General features: G+C 47.2%; 1 protein-coding gene across 4 annotated transcripts in view; it reads right to left on the reverse strand.

Moving 5' to 3' along the window:
- Nucleotides 1-20,547, reverse strand: part of RSRC2 (arginine and serine rich coiled-coil 2) — a 373,088-nt gene that overhangs the window by 305,754 nt on the left and 46,787 nt on the right. For 3 of the 4 annotated variants that reach the window (XM_069619623.1, XM_069619624.1, XM_069619625.1), the window contains exon 3: nucleotides 1,470-1,513. In XM_069619623.1, the coding sequence (XP_069475724.1) occupies nucleotides 1,470-1,513 (44 nt within the window). Of the gene's footprint in view, nucleotides 1-772; nucleotides 851-1,469; nucleotides 1,514-20,547 lie in introns of those variants that run through there. The other variant, XM_069619626.1, reaches the window with a different exon arrangement.

Here is a 20,547-nt window from a genome sequence, read left to right on the forward strand (position 1 = left end):
CAGAACGAAGCTCTCACACGTAATATGCAACAAATCTACTTCCAAATGAGATGCAACTAGAACATTGTGCCCAGTACATATGACCATTCATGCTTTCCATGTTGTGTAGAGATTTACAAATGCACCTTTCATCCAAATTCCATTCCTAGATACTGAGTTCATGTCCGATAGCTGGATATATGTGGTGCTAGTTGGCGTGTGGAACCAAAAAGGTAGCTCCCGGTAGCTGTTGCCGTCAAGCTAACCAGGCTCTTCTAGACCCTTTTCAATGTCCAGAGCCAAACTGCTCCCAGCCATTTCAGATCCTGTGTAGGGACCAAAGAATAACCAGATTCCAATGCAGAATGCAAACTACTAGGATACCAGGTTATTGTAGCAAAGCAGCAGGCGAGTGCCAAATAAAATAATGCAGTAATTAAGTGTATACAGTTAAAAAAAAATATTTCTGAAAACACTGCTGAGACAATGAGTGCATAGAATTTCTTTCAAGTTTTTAAAATCCCATTCATACTAATCGCATACAAACACTCGTCAGAAAGCACTGAACACGAACATAATTTATTATGCCATTTAACGATTGCATATTGTACTAAAAGACTTGCGACACCACACACGAACCCACACAACTATAACATGCATTAAGCAGGGATATCCTGGAAACCCTCTCAATTTACATGAAGTATATTTAGAAACCAACTCACAACCTTTAGAAGACCAACCATAAAACAAAGAATGTTTTGAAAAGGCCAAAAGTGTGATAACTGATAGTTACCTTATCATGAAGATGGCTTATATTTTTGCTATTTGAGCCAGCAGCGTCTTCAGTTCAGTCTCTTCGTGCATTAGCACGCTGAGTATGATTCATCATAGAAATGTTATCATGGGAACTAATTAAAATAGACATTTTCACATAAGCGCTCTTACACGAAAACTAGCAACACCAAAAATAAACTGCAGGTATGAGTACTTGCGGGGAAATAAATATGGAAAAACGCATTCACAATATAAACCCCTCCTCCCAACGCCAATATTGCCCATTGGGAAGCTCTTGGCATCAGCTTCATCCACACAGAGTGGGGACTGGGAAAAGTGTAGGAACTCTTGAGAATGCAATCTTTCGAATAGCATGCCAAATAGGTGGGGGTCCCATGGCTTAACTGCATTGTCCGTTTCATTACCTCTACAAACCTCTCAAAAGGCCGATCTGCTTACCTGGCCAGATACGTTTTTTTCAAATGATAAACATTCCATACAACGTCCAAGGCTTTATTTTTAAGACAGTGGGAAAACATGTTGGGACCACCACCATTACCCTAGAACATGTAAAATGTGACTAGCTCATCATACCCCACATAACGAATAGCTTACTCTAGGTTTTAGAGAGAATATTTCAATTACTTACCACTCCTACACAAAAATCTTAGTCAATAAACATACTCAATGTGCATACCACACAAAATGTTAATTACCTCTTTGCTTCTGCTCCGACTTCTGCGTTTCCTTCCTTCGTGATCTGCACACAAAAAATGCTGCATGTCACAGAAGACTCGTCCACAAAACAGAAGAAATAAGACATCATGTACTATTCTTTCCCAAGATGGATAATTACAAAAAAGAACGCAAGCGATGCTGCAACTTTGCACCTGCATTCAACATCCAATTAAGAAGCCCACTCAGAAAAAGCTTTCTAAAACAAAGCATTTTTAGGACTGATAAAATCCTTTGAAATACACAATAACTTGGCACAACGCAAACCCAAAACTTTAAATTAAAGCCAGCCAACTGTGAGCATGTATTTGAGAAGCAGCTTCATTAGGAGAATTAGAAATGGCAAGCATGTCAGTCTGAGCAGTAGACTTCGTGGGCTACAGGGAGGGTGTAGTAGTATAATTAAACAAACAACTCAAATAAGAAAAGCAACAGAAGTACAAAAATATTTAAGGCCCTACCTCCAAGCAGGTAATGTAAAGCTTAAGCAATTGTTCGGGCCGGGAGGTTAATTTAGGGCCATGAGTTTGTCTTGGAATGAAGACAAAACAGCAACACAGGTTCGAATCACGGCCCTGTGCTTCGAAACTAGTCTCCGGTATTAAGCACGTTATTAACGACTAATTAAAAACACACCAACAGCACACATGCAGATAAGTGGTGGGGTTACCCACATTTTACAATGTAAACGGTAAAAGCTGTTCAAATCCATGAAGCCAGATTATCTAAATCAGTAAATGGAGAAAACAGTGGATTAAAACAGTAACCCTATTCTTTGCCTTATAACCATAAGACCCCTATAGTTTGCAGTCCTTTCGTACCAATCTATTACTTCAAAGTCAGAATTCCAGGTAAGTACCGGTATAGGGAGCAGGAAATCCTAAGTCACCTTAGAACAAGCGTGGGAAAAGGTAACAGGTTGAACAGTACCAGAACAAAGCACTTGGAGTTTACAAGGTTAGCAGAAAGTTTAAGGTTTACTCTACCAATCCCACCTCACTAGAGGTTACCTTGGGGATGGATAAGGAATCCTGTCCAGAAACCCACCAGACAAAAGGGTGGACTTTACACCCAAACAATCCATGGGGGGATGGGGTGGGGGGGGGGGGGTAGGAAGGGTTAATGAGGAGGTATGCAGGCTTGCTGCCCGAAACTTCGATCTTCCAAGTGACCACTTCTGGTACTCTGAATCACTAGAGCCATGTCCGCCATTGGTCCAGTTGCAAGGGAGGCCCGGGGGGGGGGGGGGGGGGGGGGGAGTACAGGGGGTCCAGGGGCCAACGATTGTTTTGGGATTGGTTCATGTTAACAGTGGTTCTGTGCCCCAATAAGACGCTTCCAAAGACCTTCCAGCAGGACAGCCCAGGCAATTTAGGGTAGCAGTTACAGCAGTCCCACAATGAGATGAGATTCACATGATATGATAGACTGGCAGCAGCGACGTTTACACTCATCAGGGGGCAGCAGGCAAGAAACATGGTGAACACCACCATCTCTTCCTGCACGAAGATGGAGCTACTAAAGCACAAGGAATGGTCTTATGCCACAAGTCAACAACCTGCAGAGTTCCAAGCTCCAGCTCGGGATGGCGACCAACTGATGCAAGGGATAGGTCTTGTGCGGAGCTGGACAGCCCACAAGATGGTCCGGGACACTTATGAGGGCAGGCTGGACTGGTTGGTCACACCAGATTACGGGGTAAAGCACCAACAAAGGTCTTCTTGAACCGCTCCAAGACAGGGTTTCACCAGGACATAGGTTTGGTCATACTGGTTGCCCTCAGCAGCAGTCTTCTGGGTCTTCAGCACAGTGCTTCTCTGGGTCTTGGTTCCAGTAGATCTGATTAACAGCTGCAAGACCTCCCTTCTCTTACCCCCATGTTTGGACTGGCGGCTACCCCAGCCCACAAGCAGCAATGATCTGTGTTAGGCAAGATTGTATGCAGTACCCTTTGGGTGCACTACAGCAACCCTGACCCCCTGGCAATAGGAACCCAACCTTTGGTACAAGTCTGTACTACACAGGTTGGTAGCGCGATTTCACAGCCAGGCTGATCTCAAGAGTGGTCAATGCGAGCTGTAGGTGAGTTACACAGAGCTTCACGGTGACAAGTAGTCAAATAAACTCTTACACACAAGGTTTCTTCAATATACAATTATTAAATTGTCAGTCAGAGTAAGCCTTCTTCAGAAGGGAACAATACAACAGTAACACTCGAATATACTTCACAAAATATACACTCTTAATATCTCTAAATCAGCGAGTACCCTTTTGGGATGGCCCACAGACAACCTACACACTCGGGTGACTTCAATAGCTAGGGTGCTGGGAAAATTAATAGGTCACTGTTGTATTTAGAATCATTTAGGATTAAGTCAAAGGAAAAGGTTATTAGAACATACAAGAGACCACAAATATTCTTAAGCAGGCAAATACTTTCAGATCCCCCAATAAGAGTGATTCAGTGGAACAGGCTAAACCAAAGTCAATGGGCAAGAGTCTATATGAGCTGAAGCACTTCTTTGCAGTTAAGTAAGAAAAGTCTTTGCACAATGTTTTAGAAGTCTTTGAGGAAAAATAGAATCAATGTAGGGCCACAAGCTGTGAGCTTTAGAAGATGCAAGCAACTCTACAGCAAGAAGTTCTCAGACTTTTACAGTACCTTTGCATTGAAGAAAAAGTGCAGCAGATGACTTCTGTTACTGAGCAGCTCTGCAGATCTCACTGTTCCTGTGCATCAGTCGTGGGGACAAGAGTGAGGACTTCTGGGGACTCCTGCAATGGGACAGTAACCGCTCACAACCGGCAATCTTCAAACAAGTGGCTGTTCGGTGTTTCAGCTTCTCGCGTCTACTGCAAATAGCAACACAGCGGTTCATGGCTGTCGAGATGGGCTTTCCTTGCTTCTGGTTTCCCGCACTCTGTTGAGGGGGCTCAGGCTCGGTCAGTCCTGCTTCCTGGATCTCTTAGCCAGTTTAAAAGCAACGCACACAATCTGGTGTTCCTCGCCCTCGCGTTTCGGTTTCCAGCAGCAACTCTGGAAATTCAACTAGCTCCGAGAGAATGTCCAGATGGTTTAGTTTTGAGTTGATTGGTCCCACCAACTCAAGGGTCGAAGTCGTCCTTGCAGGGGCTTCTCTGTCCAGCAACAAAACATCCCATGGTGGTAATGTTATATGGATGCAGGCAAGACAATTCCACCCCGATATCAAGCCAGATTACACATTCTTTTGTAAGGAATCCAAGCCAGATTCCACCAAAGCTGTTACCCAATATGCCAAACTCAGAAGACAGGAATAAGGATAAACAAGATTGCCACAGAACACGACCAAAAAAATCACATGGCACTAGCATTATGACTATATGGTACTCAAAATGGCATTATGTGGTTAAAAAATAATGACATGTATGAGAGTACAATGACAAATACATTATTAAACTTAATCAGCTGCCACCAGGCTGTCCTGGACACACCAAAAAGATAAAAATCCAAGTATAGAAAAAGAACAACCGACAACACATAGTACCCAGCAGCACCCCACTGCAAGGAGTTTTGTGCTTCAGTACAACAATACAAGAATCCCACAGAGGGCAACCCCCACCTGTACTGGTAACCTTATGGGATGACCAGTGCACCAAAAAATAGGTGAGTTCAACAAGGACAGTAATGTAAAGTCCTTACTTTCCTCCAAATGTCAGTACAGGGTTCAAGCCAATGGCTGGGGGTTCCATTCACGTCAATGGGAGAACTTTGCAAGAGACATATTTCCCCCAACAGCTAGTTTATCTTAATTAGCTCTGCAGTCTTCCATACCATAGATCACACTATCCTACTCGACAGTCTACAAACACTAGGAATCAATAACACAGCCCTCTCACGGATCTCCTCTTTCATCTATAATGACACTCACATTATGCTCCTCCACCCGCGTTCAGCTCCACCTCACGACCAGTAAGGCAAGAGGTCCCACAAGGAGCATCCCCCCATCTCATCTCATCTCCAACCTCTACCTAAAACCCGTGGCCGCAATCATCTGCTCCCACCATCTTACTTGCTACAACTACACAGACGACAAAAAGATAATTCTTAAAAGCCCAAAATTACCATGCTCTGACAATCTGGACTAGTCATCTTGCTTCTCGGTTACTGACCACTGGATGACGATCAACAACCTCATCCTAAACCCTTGGAAACCTGAAAACGTAGTCTGCAGGAAAACACAGCTCCTTCCCCCATTGATTCCGTGGCCGCAATCATTAGGACCAGCACCGACAAATTACAACTTGGTAAAAATCCTCAGATGCACATTAGATACAGACTTATCCCTCTCCCAACACACCACCTCCATATCTAAAACCAGTTTCTTCCATCTACGCATTCTCAGGTGTATCCGCATTCTCAGGTGTATCTTCCCTTACCTCACCACTACTCAACTCCATCATCCTTTCCTGCCTAGACTATGCAAACTGCCTTTATCTAGGTGCACAATTGATGTAGTAACCCTGTGGGAGACGTCCTCTTGTTATTAGGTAACCCACCTATTGGTGTAGGTCTGCAGTTGGTAGTTTGACCTGAGAAAAGTCTGGCTCCTCGGAGGGGTAAATATGTGAGCTGTAGCATTGACATTCACCAATACAAATATCCAAATAACACAGTTTTCTAGTAAAATATAGATCTATTCTTTTATTTTATTTTTTTAAACAGTCAGTTTTAAATAAGCATTCTTTAAAAAGGGCAATGTTGAATCAATAGGCAAAGCATGAAGATACTCTTTAGAGGTGCTTCATACACACTACCGACACCCTGAGGTGACTTCACCAACTAGGACAGTAATAACATTTATATACCACTTTGTAAATTCTGAAGTTGGTAGAAAGGAAAAGTTAAAAGGAAGGAAAAAGGTTAAACAGGTTCTCAGAGCATGGGAGCACTTTTAAATCTCACAATGAAGTCTAGATAAAAACCTTTCCCAGCAATATCATTTAAAAACCAATGTATCACCAACGAGGGACAGTAAGAATCAAAGTCAATGGAACAGAAGGGTCTGCAGGGAGCCAGGAAAGCCCAAGTCAATTGGAGCACAGTCTATGGAGCGGAGGCACTTCTTAGATAGCAAAAAGTCTTGCACAAAATTAGAGAGTTTGTTGAAGAAAAATCACTGTAGGATCACAAGCTGATAAGTTGTGAAAGTTAGAGCTGAAATCAACACTAGAAAAGCAGCTACTGCAAGTCCCAAATGAGAAAAGCAGAACTAGTCAAAGAGGTAAGTACCCCAAAGTCAGAACAGTACCTTTGGTTAGAAGATGATCCAGCTGGCTTCTGTCTGGTTGCAGTGATATAGATCCTGTGGTACTGGGCCTCAGTCGTAAGGACAAGAGGGACGACGTCTGGAGGACTCGTGCACAGCAATTCAAAGGTCGATGACCACAGGCGTTCTTCGCATCAGCGGCACTTCGTGGTTTTAGCGCTCGGTAAACCGCACCACCGTGGATCTTTGACACCGGTTGGGCTTCCTTCACTCCTTGAGTCTAACACTCTGGTGAGGTGACTCAAGCTTGGTTCGTCCTGCTTTGGCAAGGTCCTCATGAGACTCCTGGCGCTTTTTTGCCGGCTTACAGACGTTGCACTAGACTATGGATTTCTCAACCCCTGGCACTCAGCTCCAGCAGCAGCAAAGTACAGCCAGTGGGGGAGGGAAGGAGGTCTTACAGTCAAGTTGGTCCCGGGGTTAGTTGGCCCCACTAATCCAAAGGAAGTCGTCATCCTTTCCGGAGCTTCTGTTGTCAATCAGAAAAAGAAGTTTCAGCACAGCAGCAGGGCTTTACCGGGCAATTCAACGGTCCAGGAGAATGCAGCAAGCTTCATTCACGGCTCTGTCGGGGCGTTCTTCCCAGTGGTTGACTGTCTTCAGCCAAGTCGCCTCACCTTTTATGCAGGTTTCTCCCATTCCTCCACAGCCCAGCTGTCACTCACACAGCAGGGAGGCAATCGGGACTACGTGCATTCAGGTTGCCCTGGTGACTAAGGACAAGGGAGTTTCGGGCACCTCCCCCACTTCCTGCCCTTGTAGAGACACTGGAGCCAGAGGCGGGTTTCAGTACTGAAGCCTGCCAAAGTCAAAACTAACAAAGGGGCCAAACCTGGTTTGGCGCGCAGAGCAACACCCAGGAAAGACCTCACAAACAAGAAATGGCGAAAAAAAGAAGACAGCGCTATTTTTACACAATGGTCACCCATGGGTGCTATACTGTAGCTGAGGATTCAGCCTGAAAAGCACAATGGTAGGAAAATTTAACCACTGCCACCAGCCATTTAAAGTAGTGAGGGTATCATAAAAAATGTTACATGAGTGAGTAGGAAAAGGGCTACTAAGTAACCCCCCCCCCCCCCAGCACTCCACATAAGATGGGTGTGCTGGAACTACACAGAGAAAGGGCAAGTAAAGACAATTTCTCTTCAATATTCTTGGGAACTGTAGTTCACCCAAGAAAAGGTATTTCACCTTATGAAAAGTCTAAAAGATTTCTCTGTGACACTGCACTGAAGGTGCTGTGTGTCACCATACAAAAGTAGACACCTAAAAACAAAAAGGTAACAATACAAATTATATCAAAATACACGAGACAGGGAGAAAAAGGGTTCACTCTCTCCAGGGTTAAAATGTAAAAGTCCTAAAGTCCAGCAAAAGAGCTGGGGGTCTCACCATCCCTCAAGGACGCTCAGATCTCAGACAGCATATCGCCTAGTGGTCCCACTTCACAACTCCTCCAGGCTAGAGGGATCCTCGTTCTTCGTCCAAGCGCCAATCTGGGACTTCCTACACCTTCACAATATTGAAAAATCACCTGAAATTTAGACAGGCCCTCAAAACCTGGCTTTTCCAGGCATGCTCTTGAAACCCTTCCGCCCAACTAAACTATATCGCTGAACACAAACACAACAACATCCCTATCCATCGATTACAGCACAGATACCGTCAGTGTGCGCAGCGGCTCACTGTGACAAACTATCGCCCTCCCCATGCGCAACAACACTCGTACCAGTCCATACCGCAGGGATGCAGCAGCGTTCGCTGAAGCACACCACAATAAACCTTGCTCTACCCATGATAAACAACACTTCTACCCACCAAATTTCTCACGAATGCCAGCAGCTTTCCCAGAGGCACTCCATAACAAACCTTGGACCTCCAAGTTGCCCTCCCTCTCCCCATCATCCTCCTCATCATCATCATCATCCCTAGGACACCCCCCCTCTGGCACTCACCCTTGCTGCGAAAATGTTCAGACCAGAGAGACAACCAATAAGGAGATCAGGCCTCCACAATGGACAAAGGAAAAGGACACAGCAACCAAACTACATCAAAGCATACGGTACGTATATCTAACACCAAGTCCGTGGACACAGGCCACAGGCACTGCCATCCATCCACGAGCCATAGAATGCAGCTATGGCTATGCCATTCCAGTCTAACAGCACACAGCCATCCACATTGAAACCCCTGAGGTATCCCAACACCTCTGCCACTAGCATAAAGCGACTACCAATGAAAACAAATTGTTATAGCTGGGCACACATCGAATCTCCAGAAATAGCACCCACCCACGTGTCTGACCTTTAGGGCTGCTTAATGGAGCCTAGCCAACCACCCAAGTTCTAATCCGGCAACAATTCACACAGGCATCTCTTAATATAAACTCTTAGAAACTCTTACACATGGACTGCGGTCACAGAGGGCGTTCCAAATCACAAAGTGCATTGAGGCAAGAGCGCTATATAAATAACTAATACAATACAACAACCTACCAGATCCTTCAATTCACATTGCCTCAGCATCCCAAGGTTTAACCTCAAAACCGCTGGAGGAGCTAGTTCCCCAGTTTAAGCTGCCAAATGCTGGAACTCGCGCCCCCTCTCGATCAGAACTGAACAATCCTTCTGGCCTTTCAACACTAAAGTAAAAAACTGGCTTACAAACAAGGCTCATAAACTGCCTCTTGCCACGGGCCTGCGTCGCTAGCAACTCCCAGCACTTACCTATACTCACATGTATGCCGCCTGTATTCTCATGTATGCTGCCCAGTATGCAACCGAGTCGGCTTGTTCTTGTACTGTACCTTGTATGTCATTTCTGGTTACCTCTGTAACCATGTAGGGCGCCTAATCTGTAACTGAGTCGGCTTGTCCTGTTCTACTCCTCCTGTATGTCAATCCTGACTGCTTTTTTGGTAACCTTGTACCAAGTCTATATGCCCAGTTACCTGAGGGTTATGTGCGCTTTACAAAATCAATAAACTAAGCAAAGTTTAGGAAGCCCATCCCTATAATTTCCAGAGCTCAACCTGTTAGAGGCAAGTGATTTTGATTCTATTAGGCATGTTTCTTTCAAAAGAAACGGTTACAGTGCCAGTTAGTCCTTCAGCTACAAGCAGTAAAACTACCAGGCAATAGATGAGCTAAGAGTACTCGTGACCAAGGATCCATTGCCTTTGGTCCAGTAAGGGAGCTATTTTTAACTAAAGGGTTTTATGCCAAACGCAAGTCAATGGGGCTAGGGTGTGTATTAATGGATTAAATGGAATATACTGACCGGCAATTTAAAAAAAAATAGGCAGGCTCCCACTGATGACTGACTCAATTATTAATATATTGTGTAGGTTGCTCTGTAGGTATTCCCTAGAGGTCTCCTTCTCCGGCTCAGACAAGGTATACATTTTGCCAAAAGGAACTTGGGTGTCTGGTATTAGTCTATGGCACAGTCATCACCTCTATGAGGGGGCAAGGGATTGTATTCACGTTTGGAAAAAAACATCAGAATACTCCTGGTAACGTTCTGATAATTAGGATGGGCAAACCTTTTGAGATCCTTTTGCAGGACACTTGCACACAAGGTGCTGACGACATCACAGCGTCATTCACGTTTGGCCCGTCCCATTTGTAATTTAAACAATTTAATGGCTCTTAACACCTGGCTTTATTGCAATGCAAAATAGTTTGTCCTTGGGAGGTGATGGTCACGTATTTTAACTGGAAACATGACCATTACGACCCCAGGAACAACATAGGAATGAAGAAACGTGTCAAGCGTTGCAGCAAGACTGGAACAGCAGCAGGCCCGCAGGCACAAAAAAGGAGCCACCCAGAGCAATAAAACTGCAGGCAGCGCCATGGTGTGTAGATGGCCACTTCAGTTTGCGGAGTGACTGTGCTGGACGCAGGTTGTCCCGACTTGCTGTCTCCCGAGAGTCACACTCCAGGGAACAAGGCAAGTTGGGACAACCTGCATCCCGCACAGCCACTCTGCAAACTACTGGACAAAGTCCACAAATACGGGACGATTCTGCAAAATACGGGACAGTTGGCCCCCCTACTGGTAATATATGTACCATATTTGTACAAGTGGTATTGGCAGGGCTTAGTCTTAACAGCAGGAGTATGTAATCCAATGGCACCATGACTGAGACAGTTTGAAAGGCAATTTGCGGATCCTAAAAAGAAAAGTCACAGTTGCCCAATTTATAAAAATATTATGTGCGGGAAAAGCCACAGCAATCCTAATGGGCAGCCTTGATGAGATCAAAGGTTAGGTTTTCTGTATTGAAGAAATAGCCATTTTCACTTGGACCCGGTTTTCTCTTTGATCAGACCGGATGAAAGGGGGGCATCATCCACTCTTTCGATGGGTACCAATATTGGCTTAGTGATCCTTGGAATATCTAGTCTGGCCCAGTCATCTATGATGAGACCTGCTGCAGCGCAATCAATGAGAGATTCTGGTTATGCATTGGTCTTGAATGCAGAGTGGGACCTATAATACCACCAAATCGCTTCCCCAGAGGTCCTATTTTGGAAACTTGGAGAGCTATCCCGAATCGTGGCTCCCTTTACGATTAGGATGAGGAGTTGCCCAAACACCTAGGCAGAGCTACCGGACAATCCCCAACCATATGATCTTTAGAGGCACACTACATGCACACATCCTAAATATCTCAGATATTGCAGGACATGCAATTTGCCACAAACTGAAAACAGTAAAGCACCTTTTTACAGAATGTGTGGCGTTGGGAACCAAATACATATGTATATTGGGCCCATATGTCCAAAAGTGTGATTTTATTAAGTTCAATGAGTTTTGGTGTTACTGTTTGAATACCAATGCCAAATACATGCACTTGGCACTTTATTGTTTATGGTGCAATATTAAACCCCTCTTAGTAGAAAATGGGGACTGAAAAGAAAGGATGATTCCCTTTATTTTTATGTGCATGTACGGTTTAATGTTGTGTGGATTTATAACTATTTGATATTACAATGGCATTGTACAATGAAATATAAAAAATGTTTGTAAAAGTTCTTTGAACTAAATATAAATAAAAAAAATATTAAAATATCACGCCATTACAGTTTACATAGCCCCTCCTGCAGATACCCTGTTCTCTGTGCATTGTTGTACCAGATTTGTAGTTTCTCAGAAAGGCATGCAACTCCCCCCACCCCCATACACTGCAATTTTCAAGGTTTAAATGATACACCGTTACATGGGGCAGGGGTCAGTGAAACTGGAGAGCAGGGGCGGGGGACACAGCACACCCAGTTAGAAGGCACTCAGAAAGCTAGGAGGGGATGGTTAATTGTCAGTCATTGTACGTGCAGTCCGATGGGGGGTGGGTGGTATGGGAATCACAAAAGCACAAAGAACGATTATTATTTCATTTTTAAAGCATACAGTAGCCCGTAGGCATCTTGGCACCATTGCAACTAGTTACATGAATAGAAGGAAGAAAAATGCAGTTGCATGCTGAGTGGGCAGCAAGGGCGCGGACAGGGAGGTAGGACGATCCATTTCTAGGGGGCTTCAGTCTAGGCAAAGAGCCATGTTTTTAGTGCTCTTCGGAAAAATCCAGGAGGAAGGTTCCGCTCTTAGTGATGGTGGGAGGGAGTTCCACTGTTGGGCAGCGACGGCAGGGAAGCTAGAGCCTCCGGCTTTCGTGCATCTCACTTTTGGTGGGCAGAATCGGTGTACATAAGGGATCCTGGTAGATCTAGAAAAGTGCGCTTTGGTGATTTTTCAAGCGGACAGTTGGAGCTTAACAGAAGGCTTACAGCAAGTTCTTAGCTTGGGTTACGGTAGCGCTGCCATGATTAGTGTGAAGAGGTTTGCATTAAACCTGAGACCAGTGCGCCGTGCATGGACTCGCTACCGAATGGTACGTGTGGTGTGGAAGTTTCTACAGCTTAGTGCATGCTACATGGAGGTTGGATCTGCAGCATTTCATAACATAACAGAAGTTTGCAGCAGCACAGTGGCACCTATTGAGCAGTTATTTGACTGTTGCTATCCGCTCATTGTGGTGTATAGGTTTCGGCCCATTGGAGACACTGTTGGCAGTACTTACGAACACACATCTGAATTAACCTGGTCTGACCTTACTTTGTTGACCTGCGAGCCCACATCCCTCACTGTTTCCATTTCATAAAGCCCAGTTGGGCTATGTGGGCCATGTCCCTGTTGCACCTTCCGCATGGTGGTCATTTGTATTCACATGCAAGTGCCTGCCAGCCCTCCCCTATCAGCTGGCCCTCTGATTGGCCAGCATCTCCATCTAAGGGCCATTCACGGAAGCCGGCAGTTGAAGCCAGCCCCCAACTAAGGCACCGGTCTGAGCCGGTCAGAGGCTTGGAGGCCCACCCGATCTCCTCCCTGCAGCACCTTAACACTCCATCTCTCTGGAGCTTTGTTCTCCCACCAAGAATACCTGCAAGTCATGTCCTGGACATTGTTATGCCTTTTTACTAACCCACAACTGTTGAACCTATGTGTGCCTATGCCATTCTGCCTTTCTATATTGTATTGTTTTTTATAGAGTGCACTGGGCCGTTAAGCAACTGGGCGCTTGCAAGAAGTAGAATCTACATGGATATTATACATTACTTGTGTTACAGGGTCACATACAGAATTTCTTATGTTACAGTGTCATATCTTACAAATAGGATATGTTACAGTTTCAACTATTTTATATTAAATATACAGAATGTACGGTACCGTTGAGGCTTTAGCAGTCATTGGTGTTAAGCCAGAGTTTGACATTACCTTTGAACACGAGGGAAGAAGGAGTAGCTCTGAGTGAGTCTGGGATGGACTTCTCCTTAATGCATGTCTGTGCTTTTTTTGGTACATTCAAATCCTGGTGTGTTTTTAACAACTCTTTGCCCCCATTTTTGGTACTTAGGCGTTTCTATTGCATCCCTTGTCACTTTTTGGCTACTATACCGCCTGGTGAGTTTGTGCTGTGCAGTCTCTCCTCCACCTTGCATCCTTATATCTCAGCTACCCCTATAGCACTCACAATCTCCCCTATCTATTCCAACTGCTATACAATCTATCACCTATCCTTTTCTCACAAAGTCCTGGAAGGAAAAACGTTTCTATAAAAAAGGACTTCCCGATGACGAACCCTGGTCTACCCATTGCAAACACCTATGTCAGCGCAACCTCCAGATAAGATTGCCACTGATCTCCTCTTTTCTGTCCCCTCTCCAGATCTTTGGACTCCTCATCTTAGCTCTACTCTCGCATCTTCACCCATGAATGGTGGCACTACTCTTGGTGGACTTATCATCCAGGTGTATCATTAATGTCCATCGTAATGACACCATCATGGCTCAGGGTCCTCAACCCAACATCATCCTTGTCGACCAGCTCTTGCCGTCCCTCATCAACTTCCCTCCTACACCTGCTACTCACCCTCTTTGCCCCCCCCCCCCCCGACTGGTGCACCACACCCCTGAATCCCTCAAAGGAAAACCTTCAAAAGGCAGTGACCTGCTGCATCTAGCCATGCTTATTACAGCTGCCTCCCCCTTGAAGGCCTTAATCTCGATATCCTCGCTCTTACCGAGATGTGGCTCACTGCAAGCTCAGTCACTGCTTTTAACTCCCTTCTCCCCAATGGCTACAAGATCTCCAAGCCTCTCCCTAAACTGCACTGGCAATGGGGTTACCCTGATCTTCCTTAAATGGGTCCCTTCTTTCCTCATACCCACCCAGTCATACTACTCCTTCGAAAGCCTGGTCTGCAAGCTGGTCATATCTTCCACTCATTACCACCATCTACAGTCCACCTGACTCTCACCCTGTTCCTCTCAGAATGGGCCGATTTCTACTCCTCACCTCTACCTCCAAACTCCTCCTCCTGGGTGACTTCAACATACAACTGGACTCCTCAATCACTGAGTCCACTCTTCCGTGACCTCTGTCTGCACCTCCCTCTCCATTCTCCCCTGTGGTCCTACTCACTTGACTGGACACACTCTAGGCCTTGGTCCACACTGATCCTTTGCTCTACGCCCCACTCACCATGCCACTCCACTCCCTCCTCTCACCAGGGTGCTCTCAGCTGCTGCCTTTGCATACACCTTCACCCCCACCATTCTCCTCACTGCAGACTCAACCTCCTACTCCGCTCTCAGCAACCTCGATCTTACCAACACTTGACATTCGTGCCCCAGTCATGAAGATCCACCTAAAACCGTGCATAACACTGGGTACGATTCTGAACTTGCAGCCCTGAAACACAAGTGCAGAGCTGCGGAAAGGAAATGGCAGACCTCAAGCTCACCCCTCCAACAAACGGGCCTGTCTCCTTCTCCAAAGGCAATGCAGACTCCCCATTCTTTCCAAGAAAAGGGCCAACATCCAGGTGTGCACCTCTGGTGCATCCAATACCACAGCTGAACTCTTAGCCAACCCTTCTGCAGTCACCGACTCGCCTCCTCCCTCCGAGGCCCTGGGCAATGCATTGGCAACACGTCACTGCAAAAACTCAGGACATATTTTTTTTCTCTCCCTCCCTCCCTCCCTCCCTCCCTCCCTCCCTCCCTCCCTCTCTCCCTCCCTCCAGTTGTCTGCTCTAGGACTGTCTACTCCAAACAGGTATCCTCCTGTTCTTCCAGAACTATTAAGGACAACATGGCCTCTCTTGCCCCTGCACTTGCTGATTTCTGCAATCACTCTCTTGCTACTGTATCTTCCACAAGTCACTCAAGCACCCTCTTGTGCACCCCCTCCTGTCGGCCAATCCCTTGTTTGCCAGCTAACTACCACCCTATCATCATCATCATCACCCACCCCCTCCCCTTCCTTAGGGGACGCTTGGAGAAGCTAGTCTTCCCCCAACTGACCCAGCATACAGAGCTTGTCGTTTGCCTTTACGACCATCAATCTGGACTCCAAGCATCCAGAGGCACAGAAATGGTTCTCGTTAACACTTGTGAAGAACTGCTCGCATCTCTTGACAAACTCTCCAGCTGTTCTCATTCTACTTGATCTCTCCTCTGCATTTGATACGGTCAACCGCTCCATCCTCAAAACAACTCCACAATACCCTGGTTATCTCGGAGCGGACACTGGACTGGCCGATGACCTTCCTCAATGGCCGTCCATCCCAGGTTACCCTGGGGTCCTTCTCCTCTCCCATCTCATCTTCACCTGTGACGTGCCCCCAGGGCTCCAACCTTTCTCACTGGCTCTTTAACATCCATCTTGCTTTGCTTGCATACCTAATTTCCACTTTCTCCCCTTAATCCCAGTGTTATGCAGATGACAACTCTTCAAGCTTCCGTCCTCCATTATTCCTGACTACCCATCTGCCATCCAGTCCTGGTGTGCCTCTAATGATCTTGGTCTCATCGCCAGCAAGACCGAGATACTTCCCACTGGGACTCCTGCTCCCCCCTCCTCCTTCCCTTCAGTCCAGCCACCCTCCATGCGCTCTACCCTTCTCCTTCATCTGAAGCCAGAACTCTTGGAGTCATCTTCAACTCCTCTTTCCTTCCTCCCTCCCTCCCTCCCTCCATGACCATGCCAAGAAGGCTCACTTTCATCTCCACCACCTCAAAGGAATCCTCACTTTCCCCCAGAAGCGCAATGTCTCTGGAGCTCTGGTACTCTCTATGCTGGACTTCTACAACAGCCTCTTCCTTAATCTACCCTCTTCCTCTCTAGGTCGCCTCCAGCGTATCCTGGGTAGGGCTGCAAGACTTAAACTGTGCCCTAAATCCAGGGACTGCATCGCCCCAGCCCTAAAATCGATCTACTGCTCCTGGTTGCTGTAAGGATCAAATTCAAATACCTCTGCATCATCCATAAGGCTGTCTGAGACCAGGGACCACGCCATCTACAACAGGCTCTCACCAAATACTCACCTTCCAGATATTAACGCTCCTACGGCGCCAACTCTATATCAAGCAGTTCTCTAAACAGCAAGCTGGTGGCCGACAGCTCCTCGGCTGGCTCACTCATCTGGAACAGCCTCCCACCTTTTTCTCAGTCTTCAGCCAGACCGCCTCAAATTCCAGAAGCTCCTCAAAAGATTCCTTTTCACCTCCTCCTTCCTCGCTCGCTAAACCTCACAGCAGCTGAGATTGGTGACCAGGGCCCATGTGTCCTGGGTCCTGTTCCCCCAAGCCCCAATTGCCTTGAGCCTCCGTCCACTCCCAGCACTTGTCGTTGGGCGTCCACAGGCCTGTGCTGTCTCACAGGCCTGCACTTAATGTATTGGCAGTTGACCGCTCTTACCAAACCATCTCTGCCAGGCACTTAACAGCTGATTGCAACTTACTCCCTAGCACTCCCTCATCTCTCTCTGCACTTGCACGTTCCGAATGCTCACAAGGCCTAGTGGGACTGCCTCTTTCTTTCCCTTCATTATTATATTTGCCTTTTATTCCCATGTTCCCTCACGGTTGCCCTGTGGGCGCGTTGAAACAATTTACTTGATGTATAAGCGCCTTACAAATGCACAATAAATAGGTCGGGGGGGAGCTGTATTGGACAGGCATTTGTGGGTAATGGATAGGGCTTTGAAGGTGATTTTGCAGATAGGCAGCCAGTGTACTGCTCTTCTAGCAGCATGATCCCGCTTGGGGATGCAGAGCGCTGCCGAGAGGACATTATTCTGGATAGTTTGGAGCTTGTGTATGCTCTGGGAGGAAGTACTTGTGAATAGGACATCGCAGTAGTGAAGCCTGGAGCCGATGATTGCACATGCAATGGTCAGGCAGCTGTCTTGGGATAAGACAGGTCTGGAGGCGTTGATCAACTTGGTTGGGTGGAGGCGTTGATCAACTTGGTTGGGTATGGGGCAGATGACGCAATTGCATTCACCTGCCATGTCTGATCGAGAGGCATCAAGGTAGACTCCTTCACTGAGGTGAAGATTGGTGGGGGGGGGGGGGGGGGGGCGGTCGTGGGGGAGACGGGGGGGATTGTAAATCGGGCTGTCATCAATTTTAAAGGATGAGTATTCGGGGCTGAGTTAAGCTAAGCTGGGTGCCCTACCAGCAGGATTTCGGTTTTGTCCTAGTTGAGGCAGAGGTGGTTGGTGGCATATCAGGCCTGGATGATTGTGTAGGTGGCGTCAAGGGTGTTAGTTGTCCGAGAATAGGAGAGGAGTATTTGTATGCAGTCGGCATAGCTGGTGTAGGCGATGGTGTGGTTGCAAGTTTGGCTTGCATTTCCTTTGGGTTACAATGGTTGCGACAATCCTACTGTGAAAGTGCATGAAAAGGTGAAGTGCAAAGAGGTGTGGAGGGGGGGGGGGTACAGGGAGAAGTGAAGGAGTGGGGTCTACCCACAGGTGGAGGCAGGCAAGTGCCGTTCGGGCCAAGGCGGCAGGGCCAGTGGGAATACGGGCGATTAGTGAGGTGGGCAGGGACCAGTTTTGGGTAGTCCATGAAAGGGGGACCCAAGGGCAAGTGCTGGCAAAGAACGCTTTGGGGTGGAGGGGGGAATTTGGCCCCTGTAAGACTCTGAAGTGACCAGACCCCCCCCCCCCCCAACGCAGATAGCGTTTAAAACGAGAGGGAAGGAAGAGGAGAAAAGGAGAGTCTTGAAAATTGTCCGACTAGTCGTGTCAGGGGGAGGCAGAAGAGGCTGTTCCATAGGGAGGCACCAAGCTAAGAAGGGGATCTACCTCCCACTTGCTGCTTGGAGCCAGAGGCCTGAAGGTCCAAAGGTCGCAGTAAGCAGTAAGCCTTGTGGATGGTGCAATGGGTCCGGAGTATGAACCTTGCGGTCACCGGGAGCCAATGGAGAGATTTTAGGGCTGGGGAGATGCTGTCCCTGGGCTTGAGGCCAAGGATAAATCTTGCAGTCCTGTTCTGGATTAGTTGAAGAGGAAGGACAAAGGGAGGAAAGAGGCAGGTTGAGGAAGAGGCTATTGCAGTCGTCAAGCCTAGAGAACCAAGGCTCTGGGGAGCGCTGCTGGGGGTAGGCAATGAAAGGTAGAAAGCCCCCGGGGGTGGGGGGCCAGGTAGATGTTAAAGAGCCATGGCGATAGGATAGAGCCGTGAGGGAAGCCACAGATAGAAAGTTAGGTGGAGGAGAGAAAAGGACCCATTTACACGAGAGAGTCTGTTAGAGAGGAAGGTGGTCAGTCACGCCAGTGTCCTGTTCGTGATGCTTAGGGTATCATGGAGACTGAGGATTGACTGTCAAAAGCAGAAGAAAGTTTAAGGAGGATCAGGACAGAGATCGTGTTATTAAAAGAGTAGGTCTTCACAGGTGTTCAGGAGTGCAGTTTCCGTGCCTCTGGCTACCCAGAAACCGGAATGGTGGTTATGGAGGCAGCCTGCCAGTATGCAAGTCCCTTTATAAGATCAGTGGTAGCATAATCATCAGCACATCAGGCGTGTGCCTCTAGAAGTCTCAAAGAGGGGATATACAGCCAGTGTGTGTGTTAGGCCTGTGGAGCCCAGTGTGATAACCGTTTCAAATACCATACCGGGATTGTATTGTGTTCCATCACAATCAAGAGGCAAGGGTGGGTTTGACCAAGGACAGGGGCCGAGACTCCCAACTTATCACACAACAAACGGCACAGGGTAGCGACTGTGGGGACAATGCACAATCTGCTTTACTATAGGAGGTTCACAGGTTGGTGGGTTGGGCTCCCAGCAATGGCTACCTCTGGCTTAGGTAGAGACCCCCAGACAGTGAAGAGCTCAAATTTTGTTCTAGCAGTACAGGACAACCCCCACTTAGCAGGGGGGGAGAGGAATGTTGGTGTGACCCAGGACAGATCAAAAGGCCATTGTGACAGGGACAGTTAGGCTTTGGAATCCAGAAGGCCCTGCCTCTTCCAGAGAAGCAGCCAGTTAGCCAGTCATAGCAGAGCTCTGAGAATGCCAGCAATGTTTAGAGTGACCAGGGAGGAACGGGCCCAAGCAAAGATGCCTTCACAAGCTAGTGAGTTCAAGGCCAAATGCAGACCAGGCTATGACTCAACTTGGGAAAGCCATGGCAGCAGGGCGGGGCTTCAGATTGGTGGATCCCACCAGTCCAGAGCAGGAAGGCACCCAAGTTACGGTGTTCAGTCAATTTGAAGGTAGAGGTTAAAAACACGGGTTGGCTTGGCCAATGCTCATCTTGGCAGCAGTTCTGCAAGTCTCCAATGGTAATCTGCTTCAAAATGCTTGGATATATTCCAATGGAATATTGTAATTTCACCTTATTCCTGCCTTCTCAGTTCAAAAAATGAGTTAACTTGCCTGGGAGCGCTGCTGCCTTCTTGGGCTAGTGATGCATGCATGCGTGTGCCACCAAGGAAGCGTGTGGGACAGTCGGATCCCACTACGCATCAGTTGTGCCAGAAAGTTTAGGTGTGAGGAAAATGTGAAACCAGTAGCGGTCCCTCATTGGCCAACTACTGGCTGTTTGAATGGTGCAGATCCTTACCATTGAGGGCCTGGACTTGCTTCCAGCTCGGATTGCTAGATAGGAGGACTTCTGAGCAGATCGGCATAGGAGACAAGAATCCCTCAAAGAGCAGACCGCCGATGACCCCGAAGGCGACTCCTGAGGTGACCCAGCCTCACCTCCAGAGTCCTCCCTGTGAAGTCCTGCTCCTCCCAGAGCATTGTTTCAGCTCATAGACTAGTGCCGAGGTCTTCCAACTGTGGGGCGCCAATGAAAAAATGGCCAGCAGTTGCAAATGGATATTCAGTGTTTTAGTCACAGACTGTTTGAATAGTACCCAAGGGGTTGTTTTTTGTTCAAA

The sequence above is a fragment of the Ambystoma mexicanum genome, chromosome 10 (assembly GCF_040938575.1).
Source record: "Ambystoma mexicanum isolate Mex_15411 chromosome 10, UKY_AmexF1_1, whole genome shotgun sequence".
In the NCBI taxonomy this organism is placed as follows: domain Eukaryota; kingdom Metazoa; phylum Chordata; class Amphibia; order Caudata; family Ambystomatidae; genus Ambystoma; species Ambystoma mexicanum.